At 62.3% G+C, this 25,220-nt stretch overlaps 2 protein-coding genes across 6 annotated transcripts in view; one reads left to right on the forward strand and one right to left on the reverse strand.

Annotated features, from left to right (window-relative positions):
• The first annotated feature begins 93 nt into the window (after positions 1 to 93).
• MRPL43 (mitochondrial ribosomal protein L43) lies at positions 94 to 4,212 on the forward strand. The gene is made up of 3 exons (XM_039546417.1): positions 94 to 273; positions 1,002 to 1,108; positions 3,968 to 4,212. Exons 1-3 carry the CDS (start codon positions 143 to 145, stop codon positions 4,195 to 4,197), a joined length of 468 nt encoding a protein of 155 aa, XP_039402351.1. The 5' UTR covers positions 94 to 142; the 3' UTR covers positions 4,198 to 4,212.
• Positions 4,213 to 10,542: 6,330 nt separating this feature from the next.
• Positions 10,543 to 25,220, reverse strand: part of SEMA4G (semaphorin 4G) — a 99,025-nt gene continuing 84,347 nt past the window's right edge. For 3 of the 5 annotated variants that reach the window (XR_005583046.1, XR_005583048.1, XR_005583047.1), the window contains exons 10-17: positions 23,865 to 24,009; positions 22,453 to 22,675; positions 22,036 to 22,151; positions 20,381 to 20,535; positions 18,478 to 18,539; positions 16,841 to 18,073; positions 12,252 to 12,395; positions 10,543 to 10,783 (exon numbers count right to left, since the gene is read on the reverse strand). Coding sequence is in view for 1 of the 5 variants with exons in the window: in XM_039482457.1 (XP_039338391.1) it covers positions 17,235 to 18,073; positions 18,478 to 18,539; positions 20,381 to 20,535; positions 22,036 to 22,151; positions 22,453 to 22,675; positions 23,865 to 24,009 (1,540 nt within the window). In the remaining 4 variants the exon portion in view is untranslated. Of the gene's footprint in view, positions 10,784 to 12,251; positions 12,396 to 16,312; positions 18,074 to 18,477; positions 18,540 to 20,380; positions 20,536 to 22,035; positions 22,152 to 22,452; positions 22,676 to 23,864; positions 24,010 to 25,220 lie in introns of those variants that run through there. The other 2 variants (XR_005583049.1, XM_039482457.1) reach the window with 2 other exon arrangements.

Consider the following 25,220-nt stretch of genomic DNA (forward strand, 5'->3'; position numbering starts at 1 on the left):
CCCCCCGCGCGCCCCCGCCCGCGCTCGGGCCCCCCACGTGCCGCAAGGAAGGCGCCATCCCGCCCCGACCCCGGAACCACAACAGCCTCGCGTCACTTCCGGGGCGGGGCCGGAGCCGGAGCCGGAAGAGCCGCCCGGCGCCATGACCGCGCGGGGGACGCCGAGCCGCTACCTGAGCAGCGTCCTGCGCAACGGGCTGGGCCGCTACGTGTGTCAGCTGCAGCGCCTGAGCCTGGTCTTCAGCCCCGGCGGGCAGACCTCGCGCGGGGCCAGGTGCGTCCCACCGACCCCTGACCCCTGACCGGGGCAGCCAGGTGCTGTGACCCCTGACCCCTGCACTCTGACCTCTAACGGGGCGGGCAGGTGCTGTGACCCCTGAACTCTGCACTCTGACCGGGGCAGCCAGGTCCTGTGACCCCTGACCCCTGCACTCTAACCAGGGCAGGCAGGTGCTGTGACCCCTGACCCCTGCACTCTGACCTCTAACGGGGCGGCCAGGTGCTGTGACCCCTGACCCCTGCACTCTGACCTCTAACTGGGGCGGCCAGGTGCTGTGACCCCTGACCCCTGCACTCTGACCTCTAACGGGGCAGCCAGGTGCTGTGACCCCTGCACTCTGACCTCTAACCGGGGCGGGCAGGTGCTGTGACCCCTGACCCCTGCACTCTGACCTCTAACCGGGGCAGCCAGGTGCTGTGACCCCTGACCCCTGCACTCTGACCTCTACCCTGGGGGGGAATAGGTGTGTACAGCCAACCCCTGACCCCCAGGCGCTCTCACCACTCACGAAGGACCCGTTAAGATCTGGGCACTAAGCTCCCACTCCCTGCACTCAGACCTTCCCTCCTGGCTCCCGTGTCTCACTCGGCGAGCTGCTAGGTGCCAGGCGGGGGGAGCACACGTGCACCCTGACTCCTTCTGTAAGGTGGGTCGCAGAGCTCACACGTAGGCGTTACAGTACTGACCCCTCACCTCTGATTTCTCCCTGCTTTTTGTTGTAGAGGCTACATAGAAGAGAAGGTGTTGGACTTTGCCAAGCAGAATCCTGGCGTTGTGGTGTACGTGACCCCACAGAAATGCCGAAGTCCCACAGTGGTCGCAGAATATTGTGAGTATGAAAAATGCTGCTTCCACCTTAATTGAAGGGGAGACTTGTTGAGAACTCCCCTGCTATTTAACAGTCATCCCAGAAAATGGGGTTTAAAGCATCACACTGGTGAGTGCTTCCTCCCAGATCAAAGAGGCTTGAATTAAAGGGAAGAGCTGTATGAAGGTAAAAGATAAACCCACTTTTAAAGTGGATTAAGTTAAACCAGAACTAGGCATTCTTACTCCAGAATAAGAGTGTCCACACATGGAATTATTCAGGCCTAGCTATAGTGCTTTACATTTACATGCTATCTTCATCTGAATTAATTTTCGAGCATAGACAAGCCCCAGCTTCTAGACTTATGACAATGGACTTCTCTGGCAGTAGAGCTGTGAGTCTTTTGTGGATGGAGAGAATCAAACTCCACCAAGTAAAACTATACCCAGACCAGACTGATGGCTGGATTTGGGGAATAAGCTTTTGGAAGTACAGTGCAGTTCATATTGTGCTGTCAGAGTGCCCAAGAAAATGATGGCTTTTGTTAAATGGACACCCAATTTAGTCATAGTCTGAAAATTATGCATCTGTTATTAAAGCAACAAAGAGAACTAACAAGAAACTAGAAGGAAGTTTGTGTGATCTTGCTTTTGACAGCACATATGCCTCATGTACTCCAACTCCCCTGGTTTGGGTCTCTTGCAGCAGCAAAGAAGAGAAAAAACAATTTAAAAATGTGATTGTAAGACCGCAGCAGTTGGTCAGAACCAGCTGTAAGACCTGCAACTATATTTAAGTCATTGTTTGTCAGCTTGAAATCCATGAGAGACAAGACGAGTGAGATAATTTTTTATTGGCCTAATTTCTGTAGGTGGAAGAGACAAAAACAGGCTTGCAGCCTGCACAGAGCTCAGCCCGGAGGAACAGCTCTGCGTAGCACAAAACTTTGTCTTTGTCTCTTCCACCAACAGAAGTTGGTCCAATAAAAGTTATTACCTCACCCACCCTGTCTGTCTCATTTCCTGGCAGGTATGTGGTTACAGCAACACTGCTAATTTGAAATCTAGGCAGTTTCAATGGGCTTTTAACATCTTGCCAGGGAAGTACTATCTTGGCATCGCAGTACACGTTCTGAAGGGTAGGTGGTGCCGTCTCCCTAGAATAGATTTCTCAGATGCACAAATAAGACAAAAAGCAGAGTAAAGAACTGTATCTGGAGAAGAAAATGCAAAGCACTCAGCATTTTGCTGTGGCTGGAAAGGCTGGAGAGGTATCGACATGGGAGCACGTGTGGAAATGCATTGATCTGAGACATGTCCTCAGGGGAACGCGTTCCCCGGCTCCGTTCCATTCGCTGAGCGTTCGTTAAGATCGCTCCCATCCTTGAGAAAGCCAAAGCCTCTTCCCCCAGCAGCAAAGGGGTTAATGGCCACAAGTGCCATTGACTCTCCATAGCCGGTGGGAGGGTCTCGGGATCTCCCGCATGGGCCTCTCTGCACGTTCTTCCCTTGGTCAGGCTGGAGGGGCTGTTGGGTTCACCGCAGGGACATGGGTGGTGTTACGGGGAAGCAGGAGTCCTTTGCTGGCCTTTAAGCCAAAAGGCCAGTGGTGTTTCCTGTCTGGCTCTTTGTAAGGTGCCTGGGCAGTGCAAGGGCCGTGGCTACCCGTCAGCCCCTCCTGACTGACCCCTCTGAATGCAGCTGGCAGGGGTATTGAGGCCTGCAGCCTGGGGGCAGTGAGCTGGCGGGGTCTCAGCTGGGGCCCAGCTGCCTGCATCGCCCCCAGCGCCATCGCAGCGCTCCCTAAGACGGCCGAACCCACGCCGGAGCCCTTTAGAACCGCTCTCCGCCGCTCAGCAGAGGCAGGCCCCTTGGAGCAGGGAGAGCCGGCCCTGCCGCTAGCTGGAGCTCTCCTGTTTGGCTCCCCCGGCCGACCCAGCCCCTTTCAGCAGCACGGCTAGGGAGCTCAGCAGACAGCACTGGCTGAGCAGGGGGGCTGCGGAGGGTTTTTAGAAACCAGGCCACGAAGAACCACAGGAGGCTCTAGCGCAGGCTCGTGGAATGGGACCTGCCGCTGCAGATCGCATCACGCCGGGCTAAGAATAGCAGCTGCCCTCTCCCCGGCTTGCACAGGAATCGCCCCGGGGTCTGGCAGGAAGGGGGCTTGCCTGGGCCAGGGCTGCGTTGATTCCTGGGAGGGCCAGGCACGCAAATGGTGGGAGGCAACAGGGAGGTGAAGACGACCCCCTCGCTGTGCTGTGCCAGCACATAGACACACTGACAGTGCCGAGATAGGGGCCTTCCTGCGGAGCCCACAGGGGCACGGGCCCTGTTATTCCTGGGGGGGGGGAGGGGGGGATGACTCAGGCAGCTGACAAGATGCAGATCCTTGTGCCCCCCGCTGGGGGCAGAGCGGGCAGACACCCCCTCAGCCCAAAGCTAGCAGAAGTGTAGGAGTCTTTCCTGCATCTGCCTCCGAGGGGTAGCTGGGTGGGAATGACAGAGGGGTCTGGCTTGCAGCCGCATGCCCAGACCTACAGCTAAGCAGGCGCGGATCAGGGCGATATTTCAGTGACCAAATTCCAAATGGGGAGGGTGATTTACCGCCCCAAGCCCCCTGCAGTTTAAATTGTTTCTCCTTTGCATCCCATCCTCAGTGTTGCGCAGTGTTACTGTGTGCGGTCAAACAGCTGCCACATTCCACCCCAGAGGTGGCTGCATTTCAGCGGTTGGGGTGGGGCGGGGGAGTCCATGTAGCTCACATTGGGATCCCTTTAAATGAGGCGCTGCAGATGTGCTTTATTACGAGCCTTGCGTAGCCTGCGTGTCCGGCGATCAGAGCGGGTCTGGGCCAACTCCCTGGGCTCTTCTTTCCTTCCAGTGAACGGAGCAGTGAGGGAAGAGATCATCGCTGACAAGACAGTGGCTGAGATAACGCAGCTGGTCCAGAAGCTGGCCAGCCAGTCGGGGCTGGAGATCATTCGCATCCGCAAGCCCTTCCACACGGACAACCCCAGCATCCAGGGCCAGTGGCACCCGTTCACCAACAAGCCGAGCACCCTCCCCTTGCAGAGCCTCCGCAGGCTGGAGCCGCAGCCTAATAAAGTGTGACCTGCTGGAAAGAGAGTGTGTGACTGTCTGTGTCTGTGTCTGCGCGATGGGGGGGGTGACACATCTCTCAGGTTCAGACTCAGGGATCCATAGGTTAAATACTTCTGAGAAATGTCCGCCCAGCCCATCGTTAATAGTAATGCTTGGAACTACAGGGGCCTTGCAACTGAACCTCTCCAAGCACTTACACCCCCTGGGATGCAAAGACCCCTTATCCCACCTTGCACATGGGGAAACAGAGGCACAGAGAAGGGAGGAGTCGTGCCCATGGTCACTCAGCAGCAAAAAGAACCAGGAGTCCTAATTCCTGTTGTGCCTAGTAGGCAGCTGCCCTGTTCCATCCCAGAGACAGCTGCATTTCAGGGGGGCGAGATCTCTATCCCAAGAGCCTGTAAAGCACCCGGGGATCAGGGAGCTGTGGAGGCAGCTGTTCTTTCAGTCCCAGCCCCCACACTCACCTTCGCAAAGTCCCGAACTTCTCTCCCATCCCAGCTTTCGGGCCTTGCAGCATCACCTCCTGGGCCTGGGCCCAGCTGGGCTGTTCGGGGGGATAAATGAAGCGTTTTCAAGTTCCCAACAGATGTGGTTCCCCCCCTCGCTTGCCCTGGGGGAATTCCACAGCCAGGCCGTTCCGCCTGATTCTTCACGCTGCTTCGGGGGGCCGCTGCCGATTTCCTACGGCAGGAAGCCATGAGCAGCGTTTCTCGCTGTGACGGCGAGACAGGCCAGGCCTTCAGAGCGACGGCTTCCCCCCCCCCCCAAAACACAGCCAGACGAGGCGCAGAAATCAGGTCCTGCTCCGGCTCTGGAGAAACCCCCAGATCTTCAGGCCGTGGAATGGGGGAGGGAGGGACTGCACGGCCCCAGAAGCGGACGCAGTCAGGTGGTAGATGGCCAGTTGCTCACCAGGGCTCCCTCAGCCCTCGCTGACTGGAAGGGGGATTGAGGAGGGGGCTCTGTCCCAGGGAAGCTGGGCTGGCTGCTGGGCGGCCCCCTGCGATTGGCTGCAGGGGTGGGGGGTGTACGCACCTTGGAGGGATTTCGTGCCAGCGAGGGGCCTGGGCTCAGCAGAGCAGGGACAGGAGAGTTGAGTCACTGGCAGAGGAGCTGCAGCAGCCGCTTCCTCCCCACGCTGGCCCAGCACCACGCGGGCGCCGTGGCCCATGGAGCCCTTGGCCAGTCGGGGGTTCTGCCACATGGAGGGGGCAGGGACCTCCACCCACCCACCAGCCCTGAGCGGCGCCTGGGACATGGACCCCAAGGCCCCTCCCGGGCGGGGGCAGCACCCAGGCAGGCTGTACCATGCGCCCCTGAAAGTGGTGGGTGGGGTGCAGCCCACCCCCCCAGCCACTGCTGAGGCACCTGGAACCTGGCTGCTGTCTCGTGGGGAGGAGGGGCCCAGCTCCAGCCAGGGCAGGGGCACCCCCGTGGGCTGTGTGGCCCAGCAGCCCTTCCCTCCTCCCCCCAGGGGGTGCTGGGCCCCCTCCCCTGCTGCCCCTGGACAGTGCTAGGGAGGAGGGGGCTTGTGGGCTGCAGGGTGGGGTGGGGAGGCCTGGCTGGAACGCTCCTGCCCCCCCCCTTCCCCAGCCTGTGCTAGCCAGGTGCCTGGCCCCCTCCTGCGTGTGTGAGGGGGGGAGAAGGGGGCAGACCAGACAGGAGCCAGGGGCGTCACCCCAACAACTAGCAAAGGCCACTGACCAGGCGCTAGGGGCCTGCTACCCCCTATGCCCTGAGCATGATTCCCCGCCCCCTCCCTCCAGCCCAGGGCTGTGCCACCCAGCAGCCCATCCACCTCCTGCCCTGTGGCCTGCCCCCGCAGCCATCCCGGGGCCCAGCGGGGTGTCCATGCCCTGCTGCACTGGGTCAGACAGTGATCATGCCCCATCACCAGCAGGAGGCACCCGCAGGGCCTGAGCATGGCACCGGGCAGACCCATGTCACCCCCCCCCCTGGGTTGGGGGGGTCTGGGCAGCGCCAACCCAGCCCCCTCCTTGCAGGGCAGGCGTCGGGACTGAGCCTCCCGCCTGGTCGAGGTTGGCACATCCAGGCCTTCCCTGGCAGTGCCTGTCTCCTGCCACCCCCACCTTGCAGCACCGGCCCACCCAGGCCTGCTCCGCCCTCCCTGGCTAAAGGGACGCCCGGCTCCTCCTCTCTCCGGGGGGGCCCACACCCCCTTGCCCTGGCTGCATCCAGCACGGCAAAGAGCCCTGGGCGCGGCCAGCCCGTGGGGCGAGGGGGGTTGCAGCCCTGCCAGGTTTCCAGGCCCCGGGGATGGGGCTGGCGGGACGCCCCTGCCAGCTCTTTAGTACAGGCTCAGCTTCAAGCACCCCTGCAAGGGGCTGTCACCCAAACAGCTGGGGCATGGCCCCAGTTAACGCCCCCGGCTGAGCCTTGCTGGGGATGGGCTGGGGGTGCACACGGAGCCCTGCCATGGGGGTGGGGAAAGGGGGACCTGGCATGGAGGGGGGCACAGAATCCCTTGTGGAAGGGGGAGATGTGGGGCGTTGCAGAGAGCCCTGCTAGCGAGCAGGGGGCACATAGAGATGGGGGGGGCAGTGAGCGCTGAAGCACCCCCTCCCTGCTAACAACCATCTCCAGCGTCTTTCATCCTGCAGGCTCCCCAAGGGCCGCAGAGCACGACCACACCACCCACTGCTGAAATGCGCCCACTGCTGGGGCAGGCCGGGGCTGCCACTTTCAGCAGCGCTACGCAGTTTAGGCCAGGAAGTCCTGCCGTGCTCCAGCGCCCGGGGGTGGGGGTGCAATGGCCCGAGTCAGCGCGTGGCCCGGACACCAGGGCTCAGCCCCCCCCCCCGTGCCAGCGAGTGAGCTTGGGCCTGGCACCAGCTGCTGCCCGGGAGCAGGTAGCCATCCTGCTTTGCCTTCCTCCCGCCAGGTCTCCTGGCTCCTCAGGCCAGCGGAGGCAGAGAACGTTGCACTAGCTAATCCTCACCCGCCCGCTTCGGGCAAACCAGCCTTACCAGTGCCGGGCCCCATGCTCTGAGCCGTCTCCTCCCAGCACACTCGGCTCCCCTGCCCCCAGTACCCGGCCACTCACAGGGCTTGAGCAGCCAGCCCCTTAACCCTTCCCTGGCTGGGCCTGTGCCTCTCCTGCCCCAAACCCTCACACCTGGAACCTCCCTCAGCATCAGAGCAGAACCGCACACCTTGGGCTGGGGTCAGCCCGTGAGGTCAAAGAGGCCAGATGCCATGGTGACAGGCACAGTCTCAGAATCTGAATAGCAGGGAGGTGCCAGCCGGTGGCCAGATCCTCAGCTGGTGCTAATCAGCACAATTCCAGTGAGGACAACATAGCTCAGCCAGTCTCCACCAGCGGAGTTCACTGCCGCTGTTAACCCTTGAACCTACTGAGGGCACTTAGAAATAGTGCCGGGGGCTCACACCAGTAGCTAACAGCCACATACTGCCTCTTATACTGTAGCAGAGATGGTCCAATGGACCCTCGTGGGGTGACCCCGGGGCTGTCCCAGTACAATGGCCAGAGAGAGCTCTCGAGGCCAAATGGGTTCCCTGGTTTGAATCCGGAGGGTCTGTAGTGCCCTAATGAATGGTGCCCCTTTAAGCTTGCAGCTCTTCACCTCACCCCAGCAGTGCCACACACTAGCAGAGAATGGACCCCCGAGACCAGACTCACACCACACCGGCTCATTCAGACAGATCCAGGTTTATTGAGCAGCAAGGGGCAGAGGCAACCAGGTGCACGGTGCTGTACGCTGCCGCTATGACTGTCCATGGTGGAACGTCACTGAGGACGAGCCAGGCCGCTGAGCAGCCGGGTTGGTACATAGGGTTTAGATCAAGCTGTCTTGGAGCCGAGGTGCTTCTGTTTTGCAGGGCTCCAGCCCTGCCCCTTCCCAGGGGATCAGCCACGGACTCAGCCCCGGCCACGCCGATTCCCATCCCAGGAAGCAGGCACCGAGGCTGGACGATGATCTGTGCAGGAGCAGGGCTAAAGGACACAAGTCCCCACAGACCAGCCCTTGGCGCACACACACCGCCCTGGGTCTGCGCTGCGCTCCCTGAGCCATGCTGACTGCGGGCTCTCCCTGGCACGGCTGGGGAGTGGGCGAGGCCCTGCCATGCTGGGGTGAGGGCAACCAACCCCCCAGCAACGGCCCCAGACGGCTACAGCAGCGCCTGGGGCCACTGCTGTCAGATCATCAGCTGGCTCCCTCTGCATTTCTACCACGCTGTCCCAATGCCAGAGGCCCCCCCCCCACCGCAGCGAGGGAGAACAAGCATTTCCCCCGCCCCCCCCATCAGCTTGTAATGAGAGCAGTGGGGGCTATGCAGGCAGGTCTGCTGGGCAAACCCCCCTGCTCCCAGCCACAGCAGGGTTTTGAGGCAGCTTCATGGGTGGTTCTGGTAACGGAGCAAAGACCAAAGTCAATTACCAGGGAGAGCTGGCGCCCAACTCCCATGGCGTGAGAGCCTACGAAGCCTCCCGAGGAGGAGAGCAGGCCGGGGCTCTGCCAGGCTGCGGGAATGTTGCCCCGAGGGACTCAGCGCCAGCCCCAGGGCTCAGGCCCCTTTCAGCCGCGCCGGCAGACCACGCTGGCTGGGCAGGGGGGACGGTGTGACAGGCCTTGTCTCTCTCTCAGTGGCGGTGATGGTTAGTAACTCGCACTGCCTAGAGGGCAGCCAGGTACCACTGGAGCCAGGTGTGTGTGTGCGTTGCCTTAGCCACGCCATCTCTCGCTCTCGCCAGGATGCTCGGGGACATCTGCCTGTGGCCGTTCTGGAGCCGACTGTCCCTGCGTTTGAAGCGCCGGTCGTCGCTGGCCGTTCCCAAGCCGCGCTGGAGGCCCGGGCGCCGAGTGCTCTTGTTAATGAATCAGTCATTTTGCACCGAGCGGCAGCTCTGCGAGCGGGGACGGACGGATGGACGAGGCTGTGGAGCTCAGCTGGGAGCCGGCCTCTCTCGGGACAGCCCAGCGCAGTCCCAGGCGCTGTAAGAACAAGCTGAGCAGAGGGCCGGTCTCTGGCGCGTGTCGCACGCCCGCACGCTCCCGGGGTCAGCGGCTGGACTAAACCCAGGATGTGCGCACGGCGGGGGCCAGAACTCCGGAGCGCGTGCTCCCAAAACAGCCCCTGCTGCTGGAGCTGAAGGGGACCCCCCGGAGCTGCACTCAGGCGTGCTAGTGAGCGGGCACGGTCGCACGGCATGTCTGCCAGTCTAGGCCACGGAGCTGAGTGCACACACACAGCACGGCCTGGCACAACGCCCTCCCCTGCCCAGCTCCGTTCTGGCCTTACACAGGCAGGGGGCGTTGGGGCCGCATGGGCAGGAAGGTGGCGCCGGGGCAGGAAAGACCCAGGAGACAGACAACAGCAGCCAAGAGGAGCTGGAATCTGGGACCAGCGCCAGCGCCCAGCTACACCAGTGTAACCCGAGCCCTGCACTGGGACAGGGCACAGGATGGCCCCCCCCCCTGGATGTGAGGATGGAGGTGGGTGTTTGCTTGAGGTCCGCATCACCCTGCCCCCTCACCCACCCCGTCCCCTCTGGCTGAGCCTGGCTCCTGGGATCTTGGTCCCCAACGGCTGGTGGGGCCTGGCAAAGGGAGGGCCCTGCCATGGGTAAGGGGTGAAAACCGAGGGGCTGGGGTGGGTGCATCCGTGACAACACGTCCTCTTCAGCCACAGGGCAGGCAGGCTACCGTGCAGCAGGGCACAGGGCAGCCCCAGGCCAGAGCGGGCCAAGCTCGGGGCTCCGGGTTGGGCCAGCACAGGCTGGGGGCAGGGAGGGCTTTAAGCTGTACCCCGGACCAGGCAGCTCCCCCATCATGAACTCAGCTTGTTCCAGTACAGCAGGGTACGTGCCTGTGGGGCAGACCAAGGCAGAAGCCGGGCCACAAGCAGAGAGCCGGGGTCTGCCCGTGTCGAAAGCTGCCACCGGCAGTGGTTGGTCTCGCAGGTTGGGCGCCAGTGCTGGGGAGTGACAGCCGGGGGGGGCAGGACACACCGAGATCGCCCGGGGTCAGATGCAGCTCAGGGCATCTGGGCAGAAGCTGGGTAATGAGGAGATCCTGTGCAGCTGTGGCTGGGTGTGAACCCTGGCATACCCCCCCCCCCACTCTGCAGTGACTCCCACACGCATCGCTCCACCCCCACGCTGCAGTGACCCCCACACGCACCGCTCCACCCCCACGCTGCAGTGACCCCCACTCTGCAGTGACTCCCACACGCATCGCTCCACCCCCACGCTGCAGTGACCCCCACACGCACCGCTCCACCCCCACGCTGCAGGGACCCCCATACGTACCACTCCACCCCCACGCTGCAGTGACCCCCACACGCACCGCTCCACCCCCAATGCAGTGACCTCCGTACGCACTCACTCCGCCATGACTGTCTCCCCACCCCCTGCCCCGCGACATGGCTGCAGCCTGGCATCGCTAGGGTCTCCAGCAGATGGAGGGGCCAGGCACAGCTCTCTCCCCACCAGGTCAGGCTGTGTTGAAAGCCGGCATCCCCCCGGCGCGGCAGCTCAGGGCCCTGCATCAGAGCCAGCCCCTTCAGGGCCACTGCGACGACTCTTCGTTCTGCACAGACTAACAGGCTCCTGCCGAGAGACACAGACAAGCGGTTCTGTCAAGGCGTTTGCACAAATGTGCAGCAGAGTCCCCAGCCCCAGCAACACCCCCCTGCACCTCCTGAGCTGAGACATTCCCTGCAGAACAGGGACGCCCCCTGGCACCCCCCTAAGCGGAGCAGGACACCCCCTGCCATTCAGTTCCGCCCGTAAAATCCAGTTCCAGCTCCAGGGCCCGGTCTGGCTCCAGCTCCTCAGGAGCCGGGTTTGGGCTGTGGCACTGCACCCGTTCCCCACACCCCATGTCAGCTCCTGGCTCCTGGGCTGGCTGGGCACGTCCTGCCAGTGCTGCACGGTGCCTTTCCCTCTCCGTTATCTCTGCAGCCCCCTGCGGCACCGGACACGGCCTTCCAAACCGGTCCCTCCCCCTGCCCGTGGGATGGGCACCGCGGTGCGCCAGGAGGCTGGCAGTGGGAGCTGGGGTTGGGAAGCCAGCAGGGGTAGGTGGGAGAGAAGCCGATAGCCATGCCCACGGGGGTGTCAGGAAGTGGAGGGGAGACCCCTCTAGCATGCTGCCTTGCTGCGAGCAGTGGCCATGGCTGGTTGGCAGGGGGCACTCTGCCCTGGCGTCCCGGCTGAATTCCAGCAGGGGTGAGTACATCCCCCATCCCGGGATCTCATAACTGGAATCTGCAATGGGGCTGCCCAGCCTGTCCCGAATGCCGAGCGGCGCGGCCCCGCTGCTAACGGAGGCCAGGACCCAGGGCCTTGCTGAGTGCTTTGGGGGTGGCTCCTGGAGAGGTGGGCATGCCCCCTCCCAATATCACTGACGGCCCCCTGGCTTCGTCACAGGCTTCTGCGGGCAGGTCTCCGCTCTTGCCACCAGAGGGCATCCTTCCGGGGCAGGGCGGAGGCAGGTTGCTATGGGGAGCAGCTGAGGAGGGGGCCGTGGGTCTGGCTCCTGTCCCCAGATCCGCTCGGTCTAGCCAAGCCGTTCTGGCCTGGGGAAGGGGGAGCCCAGCTGCCCCGGGTCAGTGATTCGTTAATGGGCTGGAGGAAAAGGGCCTTGTTTGGCACGGACCCCTGGGAGGCTGGGGGTCTGCAAACCCGGCGTGCCCAGACCCAGCTCCTGGAACCAGCCCTGCTGCCCGGCTCGAGGCAGGGGGGCACTGCCCTGGAATGGCTCAGTGCAGCCAGGTGGGACGCGGGCTCGACCCCATCGGCAGGAGCTGGGCGACAACCGAGCCTGGCGCTGACGGGCCCCGCTGCTCCCGTCTCCCCCTCCACCCCTCGCCTTGTCCCCACTTCCCAACAGCTCCTGACCCACTCCTGTCTGGTGCCAGTACTGGTGCCCTTCTCCCTTGCCCGCCCTCCACCCATGCCACCCCAAGCTGCCCACCCCTGATTCCCTGCAGACGGGCTCCCCTTCCCACACCCTCAGCTCTCCAGGCAGGGACCGACCTGCTGAGACCCCCTGCAGTGCCCACACGGATCCTACCTGGGGCCGTGTGCCCAGCGCTGGAGCTGAGACGCCGTCCCGCGCTGAGCCACTGCCCGCTCCTCACCCCGCCGCCTCCCAGCTCTCTCCCACGCCGGGTTCCCCGTCTCTGTCTCTCGGCCCGGTGAGTCCCAGGGGCTGTGTCTGCGGCACAGGAAATGGGGGGCGCTGCAGAGGCAGCCCCCCACATTTGATTGCTGAGCAAATCACAGCTTGTAAAGGGAGGGGGTGAAATTCTCAAGCAAGTTGGGGGTGGAGGGGTTTGCGGTGACTACTTTGCATATGCTCATACCCAGCATGCCCCTGTGAACGCCCTGTAAGCAGGCAGTGGGTGCTGGAGGCTGGGCTCTGGGAATACACACAGGCATCAATGTGTTCGAGACACTTCAGTGCATGAAGGTTCCCCCACCCCAGACCCCAGATTGGGCCCTATGCCCAATTAAAGTGGCTCTGCTGTGCTGGGGAAAGATCTTTGCATGCACGGACCTCAATGTGCTCATCTTGGATAGTGCATTCAGACCTGGTCGCCCCATCTCAAAAAAGGTATCTGAGAATGGGGAAAGGTACAGAGAAGGGCAACAAAAATAATTAGGGGTATGGAACAGCTTCCGTATGAGGAGAGATTAAAAAGTCTGGGACTGTTCAGCTTGGAAAAGAGACGACTAAGGTGGGATATGAGAGGTCTGTAAAATCATGACTGGCGTGGAGAAAGTAAATCAGGAAGTGTCATTTACTCCTTCTCACAACACAAGAACCAGGGGTCACCCAAAGACATTACTAGGCAGTAGGGTTAAAACAAACCCAAGGAAGTATTGTTTCACACAACGCGCAGTCAACTGGGGAATTCATTGCCACGGGATGTTGTGAAGGCCAAGACTATAACAAGGTTCAAAAAACGAACTAGATCAGTTCCTGGAGGACAGGTCCATCAATGGCTATTAGCCAGGATGAGCAGGAATGCAACCCCATGCTCTGGACATCCCTAAATCTCTGGCTGCCAGAAGCTGGGAATGGACAGCAGCAGATGGATAACTCGATAAATTGCCCAGTTCTGTTCATTCCCTCTGAAATACCTGGCGTTGGCCACCGTCAGAAGACGGGACACCGGGCTAGATAGATGACCCAGCTTGGCCGTGTTTATGAGCCCTGATCCTCGCCTGGGGTTTCCCAGGCCCTACCGAAATTCACATACTGACTAAAGCCCCGCAGAAGCCAGGATACCTCGGCAGTACACACACAGCCACCGGTGTCCGGGGCAGGCTACTCAGAGCGCGGGTGTGAGGGGCATTTCTCTAGCTAACACCCCAGGTCTATCGCATCCTTCAACCCGCCTTGCTGGCCTGTTCCTTTGCTGCCTGGCTCCCCACGGAGCACGGGCGCCCGATGTCTGTGATGATCCCACTAGCTTGGCACCTCTGCTGACCAAACACAAAGATGCCCTTAAACCAGCCAACAGCTTCCAGGCCTCAGTGACAGGGCCCAGATCCTCCTGGGCATCTCTCCTCCAGACCCCAGGCCGGGGGGCAGTCAGGGGCCAGATGGGCTGTTTTTTCCTTGGATACTTTTCTGTGTTTGCATGGTCCATTGACCCCAAAGAGCAGCAGTTCTCATGGGTCCAGGGCAGGTCTCTCTCGCCAAGCCAGGGGGAGGGTGGGCCCATCTGGGGTCTGATGGGCTTCAGGGGAGCAGGGCGGGAGCCTGCGAGGGCCGAGACGGGTGTTGAACCCAGCTAAGCAGCCGAGCGGGACCCCTAGGAGCCGAGCCGCCAGGCGCGTTAGAGGTATAGAGGAGCGAGCCACACGCCTCAGGAGCTGGGCAAGGTCCTTGCAGGCCGGCGCCAACTCAACTCTCCCATCGCCCCATCTGCCGGCGTCTCCAACGCTCTCGGAGGAGTGAACCTGGGCTAGTTCCCCTTCCTGGGGCTGGCTGGGACCACGCGCTCTGCCCAGGGCCCCAGGGACGTCAAACAGACTCAGGCCAGGCTGGGAGCAGCCGCTTGCCACCAGCTCAGGGCTGAGCCAGGCTAGGACGAGGCAGCACAGAGCTGGGGGGGTGGGGGGTTCTGTGCCTCACCCCATCTGCACGCACGTGATGAATTGCAGGGCCCCGTGACACACGTGGAGGGAGGAAAGAGCCGGGCGCCTTGGAGCGCATTGCTGCCGCTCACCTGTCACCCCCAGGGCTGGGCCCAGCACCCCACGTCGGAGCAGCTCAAAGAGCCCCCAGATGGGGAACCCCCTCCCGCCATGGGGAATCCACCCCCCAAATCACCCCGAGGGCCAGGATGGGCGTCACGCTGCCCAAGGCCACGAAGCGCTTCTCTGGCAGTAGACGCCAGGGCTCTGCAGGCCGACCCCTCACCACGGGCCCACTGCCTGCTGGGATGGGGATCCCCGCCCCATGCTGGGTGCATGGGGGGGACTTCCTCCCCCTGGGCATCGGAAGCCAGGAAACTACGGCCCCTGGCGGGACAGGTGGAGGGAGACAGAAAATAATCCCACTGTAATTTGTTCAGACTCTGAGAACTGTCCCTAAAGTACCGCCCACATGATGGGCGGGGGAGGAAGGGGCACCTCATGGGAGAGGGGCTGGGTCACCCTGTGTGTGCAACGCAGCCACCCCATGCCTGCTGGTCAAACCTCTGGACCGCCCTGCTAGACGCCCTGTGACCTTGTGAGTGTACTATAATATTTCACTGGAAGGTAACAGGGCCAGAAAGAGTTAATTAACTCAGACTGACCTGACCCATGGGTGAACTGTAGAGACTGGTTAGGAAGATCTGTAAATGAACAGAGCTTTGAAATGCAGCCGCATTGTTAGAGATCTCAAGGGGAGATGTTTGCTCAGGTCTCTTGATGTAAGCAAACAAGTCTTGTCTATTGCTAGAGTTTTAATTCAAAGATCAAAAAAGGAATATTAACATTTATGATGATACTTAAGTGAAATAGTATTATTGTCTATGTGTCTCTTTGAAGGTTGTGGTAACCTGTATCTGAACTGTTTAATGGATAAATTACCCTGTGCTAATTGCAGAATGTTTGGGAGAAGGAGTTGAGCCCATTGTTTTCTCAGGCCAAAAGGCTGCTGGAAATGTGTAAGAACCTTGGGACATGATCCTGCTTCATCTCAGATCTGCTTTGGGTTTCAAGAGGGGGAAACCTTAAGCCACAAGGATTGAGATCCCCAGTCACTGACTGGAGCCACCCTGAATATGGACATTGGACTATAACCTGTGGACTATTTCTGAAAGGACTTTTGACAACTACAAACTCATCTCTGTTATGCATCTGAACCTCAAGAATTGAATTCAAGTCTGTCTGTATATTGATCTTTTAACCAACTCTCTCTCTCTTTTCTTTTTAAATAAATTCTAGCTGAGTTAATAAGAATTGGCTGTAGCATGTATTTTGGGTAAGATCTAAGTTATAATTGGACCTGGGTGTGTGGCTGATCCTTTGGGATTGGAAGAACCTTTTCTTTTATATGATGAAGTAAGATTATTCAGGAATCATCATCATATCTGACATGTGTATCTGGACGGAGGCCTGAGGCTGGGCACTTTAAGGGAACTGCGGGGTTTGGACTTCTGAGTAACCAGTGAGGTGCTACAGAAGCTGTTTTGTGCTGGTTGGTAAATCTAAGTATTGGAATAACCACCAGCGTTTGGGGTTCGTCTGCCCCGTTTGGTTTGCAGTTCACCCTGATTGAGTGACCTCAGCTGGCTCCCACGACCGTCACACACCCCTCCCCTCACACCTCCATGTGTGTCACAGGGCTCTGCACCCCTACACCTCCCCTATCCTTGTGCACATCCCCCCTCCCATCCTCTGTGCACACACACACCCCCTCCCGTCCTTGTGCACCCCGCATCCTTGTACACACACACACACACCCTCCCGTCCTTGTGCACCCCGCATCCTTGTACACACACACACACACTCTCAAGCTCCAAGGTTCATCAGCAGAGGGGGAGGGATAGCTGAGTGGTTTGAGCATTGGCCTGCTAAACCCAGGGTTGTGAGCTCAATCCTTGAGGGGACCACTTAGGGATCTGGGGCAAAAATCAGTACTTGGTCCTGGTAGTGAAGGCAGGGGCTGGACTCTATGACCTTTCAAGGTCCCTTTGAGTTCTAGGAGATAGGATATCTCCTATTATTATTAAACAAAACCACACAGTAGGGCACAGCTGCCATCAGGAAGGCTGGCCTAGTGGTTCAAGCACTAAGCTGCACCCCGGAAGCTCAGGGTTCAACTCCCTGGGTGAGTCGCTCTGCACGGTGGGGATGGCTGGTGCTCCCTCTCTCCCCTTATTGGTCTGTCTCGTCTGCTTAGCAGGTAGGGACTGCCTGATGGTCTCTGCCCAGCCTCAGCACGACGGGGCCCCGATCTCAGCTGGGGCTGCTGGACGCTGCTCTGCCAGAGCCAACCCCACCACCGGCAGCGATGAAATGCCCGAGCGCTGGGCGAGCCCCTGGCAAGCAACGGCCACAGCGTTCGGCCCCGACCCGGCGCTGGGACGCTACCTGAGAGCGTTCACCAGAAAGCAGCTCGCAGGCAGGGCTTTAACAACTGCCGCCATTGTCACCTACCTCTTCTCAGCGCACAGGGGCCAGCTCCCACCTCTCCACGGCCCGGCTGCCGCTCCCAGGACTGGGGAGAGACCTCGCCGGAGCGCTCCGATGCCGTGGTCCGAGGCCAGCGTCCGGGCAGGCGTCTCCTCCCGCCCCACCCCGACCCAGCCGTATGTCTGGCTCCTGTTTCCGGATTGTCATCTTTTATACATAAATAGACGTCCCATTTCAATCAATGTCTCTTTACAACAGGCTCTGAGCCCAAGCGGTCCTAGCAAGAGGGATCCCGGCGCTCCGAGGCCCAGCCCGGCGGTTCGGTTCCAGAGGTAGTTTTCCCGTGGGTTTGTGTAACACTGGTTGGTGGGGGGGGGACGGGGGCAGGGGATCAAATCCGACCGGCGTCCGGGGGCCCCTACACGGAGCTCTCGTCCAGCTTGTCCACCAGCTGCGTGTGTTTCCGCTTCTCCAGGATCTTGCTCAGCTCCTCGGCGAAGGAGGTGTTGTAGAGGGGCGAGGGGCTGGGCTCCTCCTGCTGCTGCAGCAGCATGTAGCTGTTGCCGTTCATCTTGCGCAGCATGCTGGGCAGGGCGGCGATGCCGTTGGTGAACTCGGCCGGGAGTGGCGGGGGCGGCGGGGGGGGCGCCAGGGGCGTCTCCCTGGCCGGGGACGCCGCCGTGGGGGCCTCGCCCGGGATGATCTGCAGGCAGCCGTCCTCCCGGCTCAGCTCCTCCTCCTCCCGGCCCCCGCCCAGGCAGTTGGCCGAGACCGTCTGCAGCTCCACGGAGGGGGCGCGGGGGTCGCCCAGCACGTACCTGCCCTTGCGGCGCTGAAGGCAGGAGACGTGGAGCAGCACAGCGCTCAGCACCAGGCACAGCCCGCCCAGCATGGCGATCACCGCGATGTAGACAAACTTCATGTCGGGGGAGGCCTGGCGGTCGGGGCTGGGGGGTGGCGGGGCCGTGGGCGCCGCCCGCTCCTTGGGCGGCTCCAGCAGCACCGTCAAGGCATAGGCGGCCAGCGGGGAGCGCAGGCCGTTTTCCTCCCCGTAGCAGCCATAGTCCCCGCTGTGCTCCGGCAGGGTGTCTGTCACCAGCAGCCCGTCCACCCCCACTCGGAAATGGCCCCGCCCGGCCACCAGCCCCGCCGTGCCGTTCACCAGCCACGCGGCCCGTGCCAGGTTGGAGCGCTGCTCGCACGGCAGCAGCACGTCGTCGCCCCGCAGCACCGTCCGGTTCTTCTGCACAGGGGGCGCTGGGGGAGAGACGGGAGAGCGGGAGGTCAGCCAGCGCCCCATGACCTGCGCCCTGTGTTGAGCCCAGAGCACGCTCCCAGAATGCCTTGGGACTGTCCCCCCTCCCGGGACTGCCATGGTAAGGCAATGTCTGAGCCATTAGAGTTCCCAGAATGCTTTGGGACTGGAGCCCCCCAGCACAATGACTGGGCAGGGCAGGGCGACACCTCCCTCCCGGGGAACTGGGGGTGAAGGTGGGGGCTGTGAGGGGGCCAGCGAGACGCTTCCCCTTCTCCCCCCGGGCAGCGCCAGAGCAGCTGGCACTGCCGACAGCCCAAGGCGCCAGGGCCCAGCCCCTGTGGCTCCGTGGGGCGGAGGCTGGATGATCCCGGCATGAGTTCACCGGTGCGGGGCGAAGCCTCACCCTGGGCGGAGCCGTTCCTGCAGCCCTCCCTGCCGTGCTGCACGTCCTGGGTCAGCTGAGTCCTGTGAGGAGCAAGATGGGCCGTGTCAGCAGGGGGCCGGTGGCCGACGGCCCTAAGAGACATGCACGGTGTGGAAGGAGAGAAAGGACTGAGGGATTTGAAGGGGATTTCACAGTTAAATAGTCCCCTTATACGAGCAAGAGTTGGGCCAGCTGTAACCCTACTAACGTGAGACTCGTAGAAGCGAGGATTGTGCGAGGGGAGTGGGGAAGAACCGTGGGAGAAGTCGTTGCGACCTTGTGTGAGATAAGTATGGAATGTAGACTAGAAAAATCAGATCTCAGGATGACCTAGGTATAAACAAAATGCAGCTGTTGCTCATTATTGTAGGTAACAAAGGTGTAAACGCTGCTGTGATTGTTTACCTGGGAGAGCCTGTTTAGCGCTCTCCCTCCACGCAATTGCTAGAGAGAATAAAGTATCTGACTTGCTGCACCCACTCAGAGAAGGAGAACTCTGTTTTTCTCCGACAATTTTGGGGGCTTGTCCGGGATGGCAACGCCTGCTGAGACACCGGCAGCTGCTGCGGATCGTTCCCCTTCGAACCCCATGGCGCCACAAGAGAGGGAAGAGACCTTCTGAAATCTCTCTTGGGGTATCGGAGGAGGACTGTCCGTGGGGCCGTCTATCCCTGTTGGGCTTAAGCCATCCGAACGTATTGACTGTGCAGCAAGATGAGATGCAGAGCGGTGCTGGGGAACTGTTTCGCCGCCCCAATAAGGTTAGTTTGAAGTGGTAGTTTGAGGACGTAGTTTGCCACCCTCAATAAGGTAGTTGTGTGCAGTACTGGGGACTATAGTTTGGCCGCCCCCAATAAGGTTAATACACCGGTGCTGAGGGGTTGTTACCGCCTCACATAAGGGGACTATTTAACTATGAAATCCCCTTCAAATCCGGGTCAGTTCTTTCTCTCCTTCCACAACACGCAGCCCCACCTGCAGACATGCACATGCAGCCACACCTGCAGCCACACACCTAAATCCCCGCCCGCATACACACACGCAACCCCGCTTGCAGACACGCACACGCAACCCCACCCGCAGACACGCACACGCAACCCCGCTTGCAGACACGCACACGCAACCCCACCCGCAGACACGCACACACACACACAGCCCCGCCCGCAGACACGCACACGCAGCCCCGCCCGCAGACACGCACACGCAACCCCGCCCGCAGACACGCACACGCAGCCCCGCCCGCAGACACGCACACGCAGCCCCGCCCGCAGCCCCGCACACGTGTGCACACCCTACCCCACCTACAGACAGGTACATGCGCACAGCTCCGCCTGCTGACGCACATGCACACAGAGCCAGCTGGTCCCCAGCATCCCAGCTCTGATCAGAGCCCGGTTAACGGTGCCATTCTGGGTGAAGGAAGCACCGGGGGGCAGCGTGGGAGCCGGGGTCAGAAGTCGGGGCTCCCTGAGCACCAGGCCAGCTCTGGGAAGGGGCCACCAGTGCCAATGAGGGGCTAAGATGGCACTGCAGCACCTCCGGCGGTGGAGCTGGCAGGGGGGAGGTTTGCTTGGTGGGCCGGGCCGTAGGGAAGTCCCAGGGTCCTGGCGCCCGTCCCCAGCAGGAGACACCAGGAGGTGGGTTCACCTGCACAGGGCGAGCCGTCCCGCCAGGCAGCGTTGGGGGAGGCTGCGGTGCCCCCACCCGCACCCAGCAGCGCTCCAGTTCCCAGACGGCGTTCTGGCTGGCTGAGTCTGGCATCCCTCCAGCCCGGCAGCTCCTGTAACCCCACGGCTGTGTCTCACCTGGGCAGCAGGCCGCTCAGAGGCCGGGACCTCCCCGCTGAGAGGCCTGGGGCAGGAGAAGCTCAGCGGTTCCGTACCTGTCCGCAGTGCCGGCCACCTCCCTGCAGCCCTCGCCGTCCCAGGCGCAGTAGGGGTCCCGGGCCAGGATGCAGTCGTAGCAGGAGCCGTACCTGCCGCAGCTGGATAGGGGGAGCTGCAGGACTCCGCTGGCAGCCCCCACGTACACGCTTCTCTGCAAGACAAAGAGCAGAGACCCCGGTGTTACGAGCCGGCTGAAACCTTGGTCCGGGCTGAGGCGAAACTCAATCACACTGAGGTGGGAACGTGCCTTCCCTTAGGGCATCGTCAGACACACGCCTGAACCACGGCATAAGAGAATCTGCCCCCCAGAAACTAGCCCCAGACAGGCAGCGGCTCTGCTGGGCACAGAGCAGGACATTGGGGATCAGGACTCCTGGGTTCTATTCCCAGCTCTGGGAGGCAGCGTGTCTAGTGGTTAGAGCGGGAGGCTGGAGGCCCAGACTCCTGGGTTCTCCTCCCAGCTGTGTCACTGACCTATATGTGTCCTTGGGCAGGTCACTGCCTCAGTCCCCCCATGGGACAGGTCTCACCTCCCCATCGACTCGCTCCCGTGGTGTTGGGGAAGCGATGGGGCCTGGGGCTGGGCGGCACCCAGGGGATCAGTACGGTTCCTGGCTGCCTGGTTCCTAGGCTCTGGGCTGCACCCCCTGTCTGAGGGGCCGGGATGGGGGTGCTACGAAGAGGGGGGTTTCCCTTCCCCCATGCAGAGTCCCCAGTAACACTGGCCATGGGGGAACAGCCCCAGGCCCTGCCCCACTGGGCTGGGGGCAGAGCCTGGCTCTGCAGCTGCTGCCTCCTCTGGCTTGCTGAGGCCTGTTCGTGGAAAGCCAACGGGGGTGCACGGGGGAGGGGGCCTCCCCAGGGCTTTGGATAAGGGCAGCAGGCTGGAGAGAGGGGGGTTGAGACCCCGAGGGCAGGGAGGGGCCCCAGGAACGCCCCTCTCATTCAGCAGAGCGCCCTGCCCCACGGCACCGCTCTGAGTCCCCGCCCTGGGGCGGGCAGGCTGGCAGGCAGCCGAGGGCGCCCAGGCTCCGATAAGCTCTGGCTTTCCTAGCTGGGGTCAGCCTCCGCCGTGGGCAGGGGGCCAGGCTGGCTAATCAGAGCCACCCTGCAGTGCTGCCAGCTCTCTGGGCAAGACGGGCCCCAGGGAGCGCCAGGCCCCTCTGCTCAGCCAGCTGCCCAGGAAGGAGGTTAGAGCGTGGCTGGGTGGGAGACAGGCCCCGGGAAAGGCTGCGGGGGCCCCATTCGCCGCCGCCTGGCAGCCCAGCTAATGACACAAAGGGCTGTGCCTCCTGCCCCTGTACAGAGGGGCCGCGGATGGGCGGGAGTCGGTGGCAGGCTCTGGAATAGAACCCAGGCGCCCTGACGCCCGGCCCCCTGCTCCAGCCGGCAGAAGTCCCTGCCTCTCCTTCCTCGCCCGTCTCCCCGGCCCCGATCCCCCTCAGGGGGGCGCCCCGATGCGCCACTAGATTTCAGTGGGCCTGGCTGCGGGCTGCGGCAGCCCAGGGCTTCAACGCGCCCACTTTGTTCTGCCATCTACAAGCGAGAGGGCCCCTGGAGGGGCGGCGTGTCCGCAGTGCCTCCTCTTCGGGGGCCGGCTCCATTCTGTCCCCCCGGCGGAGTCGGGGTGCAGCCCGGAGCGGCGTCTCACCTGGCCTTTGGAGATCACCAGGCTTTCCACGGGCTGGGGGGCCCCGAAGACCTGCAGCTCCTCCACGATGTGTACGGCGGGGCCGATCACCACCCCCTTGTGCAGCCAGCCGTCACCTGGGCAAAGGCAGAGGGGCACCGTCAGGGCAGCGCCAGGCGGGAGAGCGCTGTGCCCACAGGCCACCGCACAGCTAAGCTCCCCCCCGGCCTGGGCACGGCTGCTGCCCCGACGGGGGTGTGGGACTCTGTGCTACCCCCCACTCCTTCTGGGGGTCCCCTCTCCGGTGGCAGCTTCCGCCCAGGCCCCCCAGCCGCGCTGGGGTCCCCCGTCCCGCTCAGCCTGGGCGAGCGACTCAGGGCCCCCAGACAACACTGCCCCCCCCCACCCTTCCCGTGCGGGAGGGCGGCGCCGACGCACCCGTCCCCATGAAGAGCACGTCGTACTGCTGGCCGTCCAGGGCCGGCGTCCTGTCCACCGCCAGAGCCGTGTAGAGCACGTTCTTCTTCACCAGCAGGGGCTCCCCCCGCGCCGGCTTCACCTCCTCGAACATCAGCGGGTGCAGCTTGACGAACTCCAGCACGTCGTTGGGCAGGTCCTGGGAGGAGCGGTAGCCGTCCTGGCGGGAGCGGTTGGTGATGCACTGCAGGGGGGAGGAGAGGTGGCTAGGGACGGGTACGTGGCCTGCCCGCTGGGGCGATGCGGCCACCGCTGGGGAGGGACACGGCAGCTGGTGAACAGCGCCTGGAAGGAGGATGCAGGGGCTTCTGCTGGAGTCACCTGGGCATGTCTCCCCTAACCAGGGCCCAGCCATTGCCTGGGGCTCGGTGCACGGGCGCTGCTGTTCCCTTCAGTCCTGACGACTGACGTGCTGTGGTCTGGCTGCACCTGGCCTCAGCACGGGGTGACACATCCTGCTCTGTGTTACACGGGAGAGCAAACTAAATGATTCCTTCGGCCTCCAGGGCTTTCCTGGACGCCGGGGCCAGAAGGGACCACTGTGACCAACTAGCCTGCCCCCCTGCATAGCAAAGGCCAGAGACCTGCCCCCAAATCCCTCCTAGAGCAGAGTTCAGACAAGCGCCCAGTCTGGATTTCCAACCCGCCAGTGACGGGGAATCCACCAGGCGCTTGGTACGTTGCTCCAGCGGTTAGTTACTCGCTCCGTTAACGTTTACCCCTTATTTCCGGTCGGAAGTTCTCTAGCTTCAGACGGTGTTAGACCTTCCTCCGCCAGACTGAGGCGCCCATTACCCAAGATTTGTTCCCCACCTAGGGGCTGACAGACTGTGATCACCTGCTCTGTGTTCAGCTAGCTAGACTGAGCTCCTGGCGTCTATCGCTACCGGGCGGGTTTTCCAGTCCTTGAACCGTTCTCCCGGCTCTTCTCTGACCCCCTCCAATTGACCAACACCCTTCCTCAACTGCGGGCACCAGACCCGGACACGGGACCCCAGCAGCGGCCGCACCAGGGCCAAACACAGAGCTAAAATCACCTCTCTGCTCCTCCTCGAGACTCCCGTTTATACATCCCCGGATTGCATTAGCTGGCCTGGGAGCTCACGCTCAACTGATTCCTCCCTCCAAAACTCGGGAAGTGGCTGGCAGCTGGGGTGTGAGCCACCCCCTGCCCCCCAGACCCCGAGTAGGGAGCCATGAATGCTGGAACCAGTGGGTCTGGCCGTGAGTCAGCAGCAGAGCTGGGACCAGCATCCAGGCTTTCGTGGGTCCCAGCCCCACCCCTGCTGCCTCTCGCCCATCCCTCCTGGGGATGAAGCCCGAGGGCATGTTTGCAGGCCAGCAGGGGGCGCTGGCGTCGCCAGGTCACTTACAGAGCCCGGCCGTGGGGACGGCACCTCCCCGTCGTAGAGGGTCCATTTGCGGGTGGTGTCCTGGTATTGCATGTAGGGGCCCTCGAAAGCCCGCTGCAGCTCAGAGATGTTGTACTGGCAGACGGCGGATGCCTCCATGCTCCTCCTAGGAGAGACAGCGACAGGATCAGCGACCCGCAGCCCCCCCGCCAAGGGCTACACGCACCTCCCTGCTCCGTCCGCCAGACGCCCCGGCCACTGACCATGCCGCCCTGTCCCTCACTGAGAGCTGGATCCTACAGAAACAGCCCCAAACACCCAGGCTTTCCTGGAGGAGGACAAGGAGCTGCTGCCCTCTCTGAAATAACGACAGGACCGTCCCATGGACCGGCAGCCGGAGACCTCAAAGCAGGAGGCAAGGTGGATCTGTCGCATGATGCCCATTTTACAGACGGGAACCAGAGGCCCAGAGGGGGAAGAGGCTTGCCCAGAGCCACACGGCAAGGCAGTGGCAGAGAACCCCAGCCTCCTGAGGCCCAGACGTGTCTCTCCAGGGAAAGGGAATGGGAAACAGAGAACCCCCCTTTGCTCCATCAGGCACCGGCTGCCAAACGCCAGAGCGGCCGCTGGCATTGGCAGAGCTGTGGCAGGATGGGACGTGGGAGCAGCAGGCCCTAGGAGGGACGGGGGGATGGACAGTGCGTCCACATATGACACAGAGCCACTGCCCAAGCCCAGCATAGGGAGCAGACGGGCGACCTCGGCAACCCGGGCAGCACACAGCTCTGCCAACGCCCCTCAGTCCCGACCCGCAACCCCCTTGCTGTTCCGGTCCGGGTCTCCCAGGTAGGCTGCTCCGCAAGAGGAACCAGCACAAGCCCAGGCGGTTCTGGTTCTGCTCCCAGCGGCTGCCTCGCTCCGGCAGCGAGGTCGCTGCGTCTCCGCGCTGTCTGCCAGCCCCCTGCCCGCAGCAGCGTGGGCAGATCAGCCCCAAAGGCACTGGAGATGAGCTGGCAGGGAACGGAGACGCTAACAGGTCCATCGCGATGCCAGGGTCACCCGCTGCACGTCTCCTGCCTCAGCGGGGGGCGGGGGAGTGCCAGGCGGAGGCCCCACAGGTCGGGGAAGAGCCCCCAAGTTTGGGAGCCTGGCCATTTCCCAAGCCCAGGGCTCTCTGGGGAGATCCCAAGGGTGCCCCAGGCCAGGCCTGCTGGAGGTGCTGAGAGTGGCATCCCCGCAGCCCGCAGGGCATGCTCTCACCAGAGGGGAACGCTGCCCAGCCGGGCCTGGCACGATGGCACATCGGCAGGATGGGAGGTGGACAGAAGCCGCCATTCGAGGACTCCAGGAGTCAGGACTCCAGGACTCTATTCCTGT

The sequence above is a fragment of the Mauremys reevesii genome, linkage group 7, assembly GCF_016161935.1.
Source record: "Mauremys reevesii isolate NIE-2019 linkage group 7, ASM1616193v1, whole genome shotgun sequence".
In the NCBI taxonomy this organism is placed as follows: domain Eukaryota; kingdom Metazoa; phylum Chordata; order Testudines; family Geoemydidae; genus Mauremys; species Mauremys reevesii.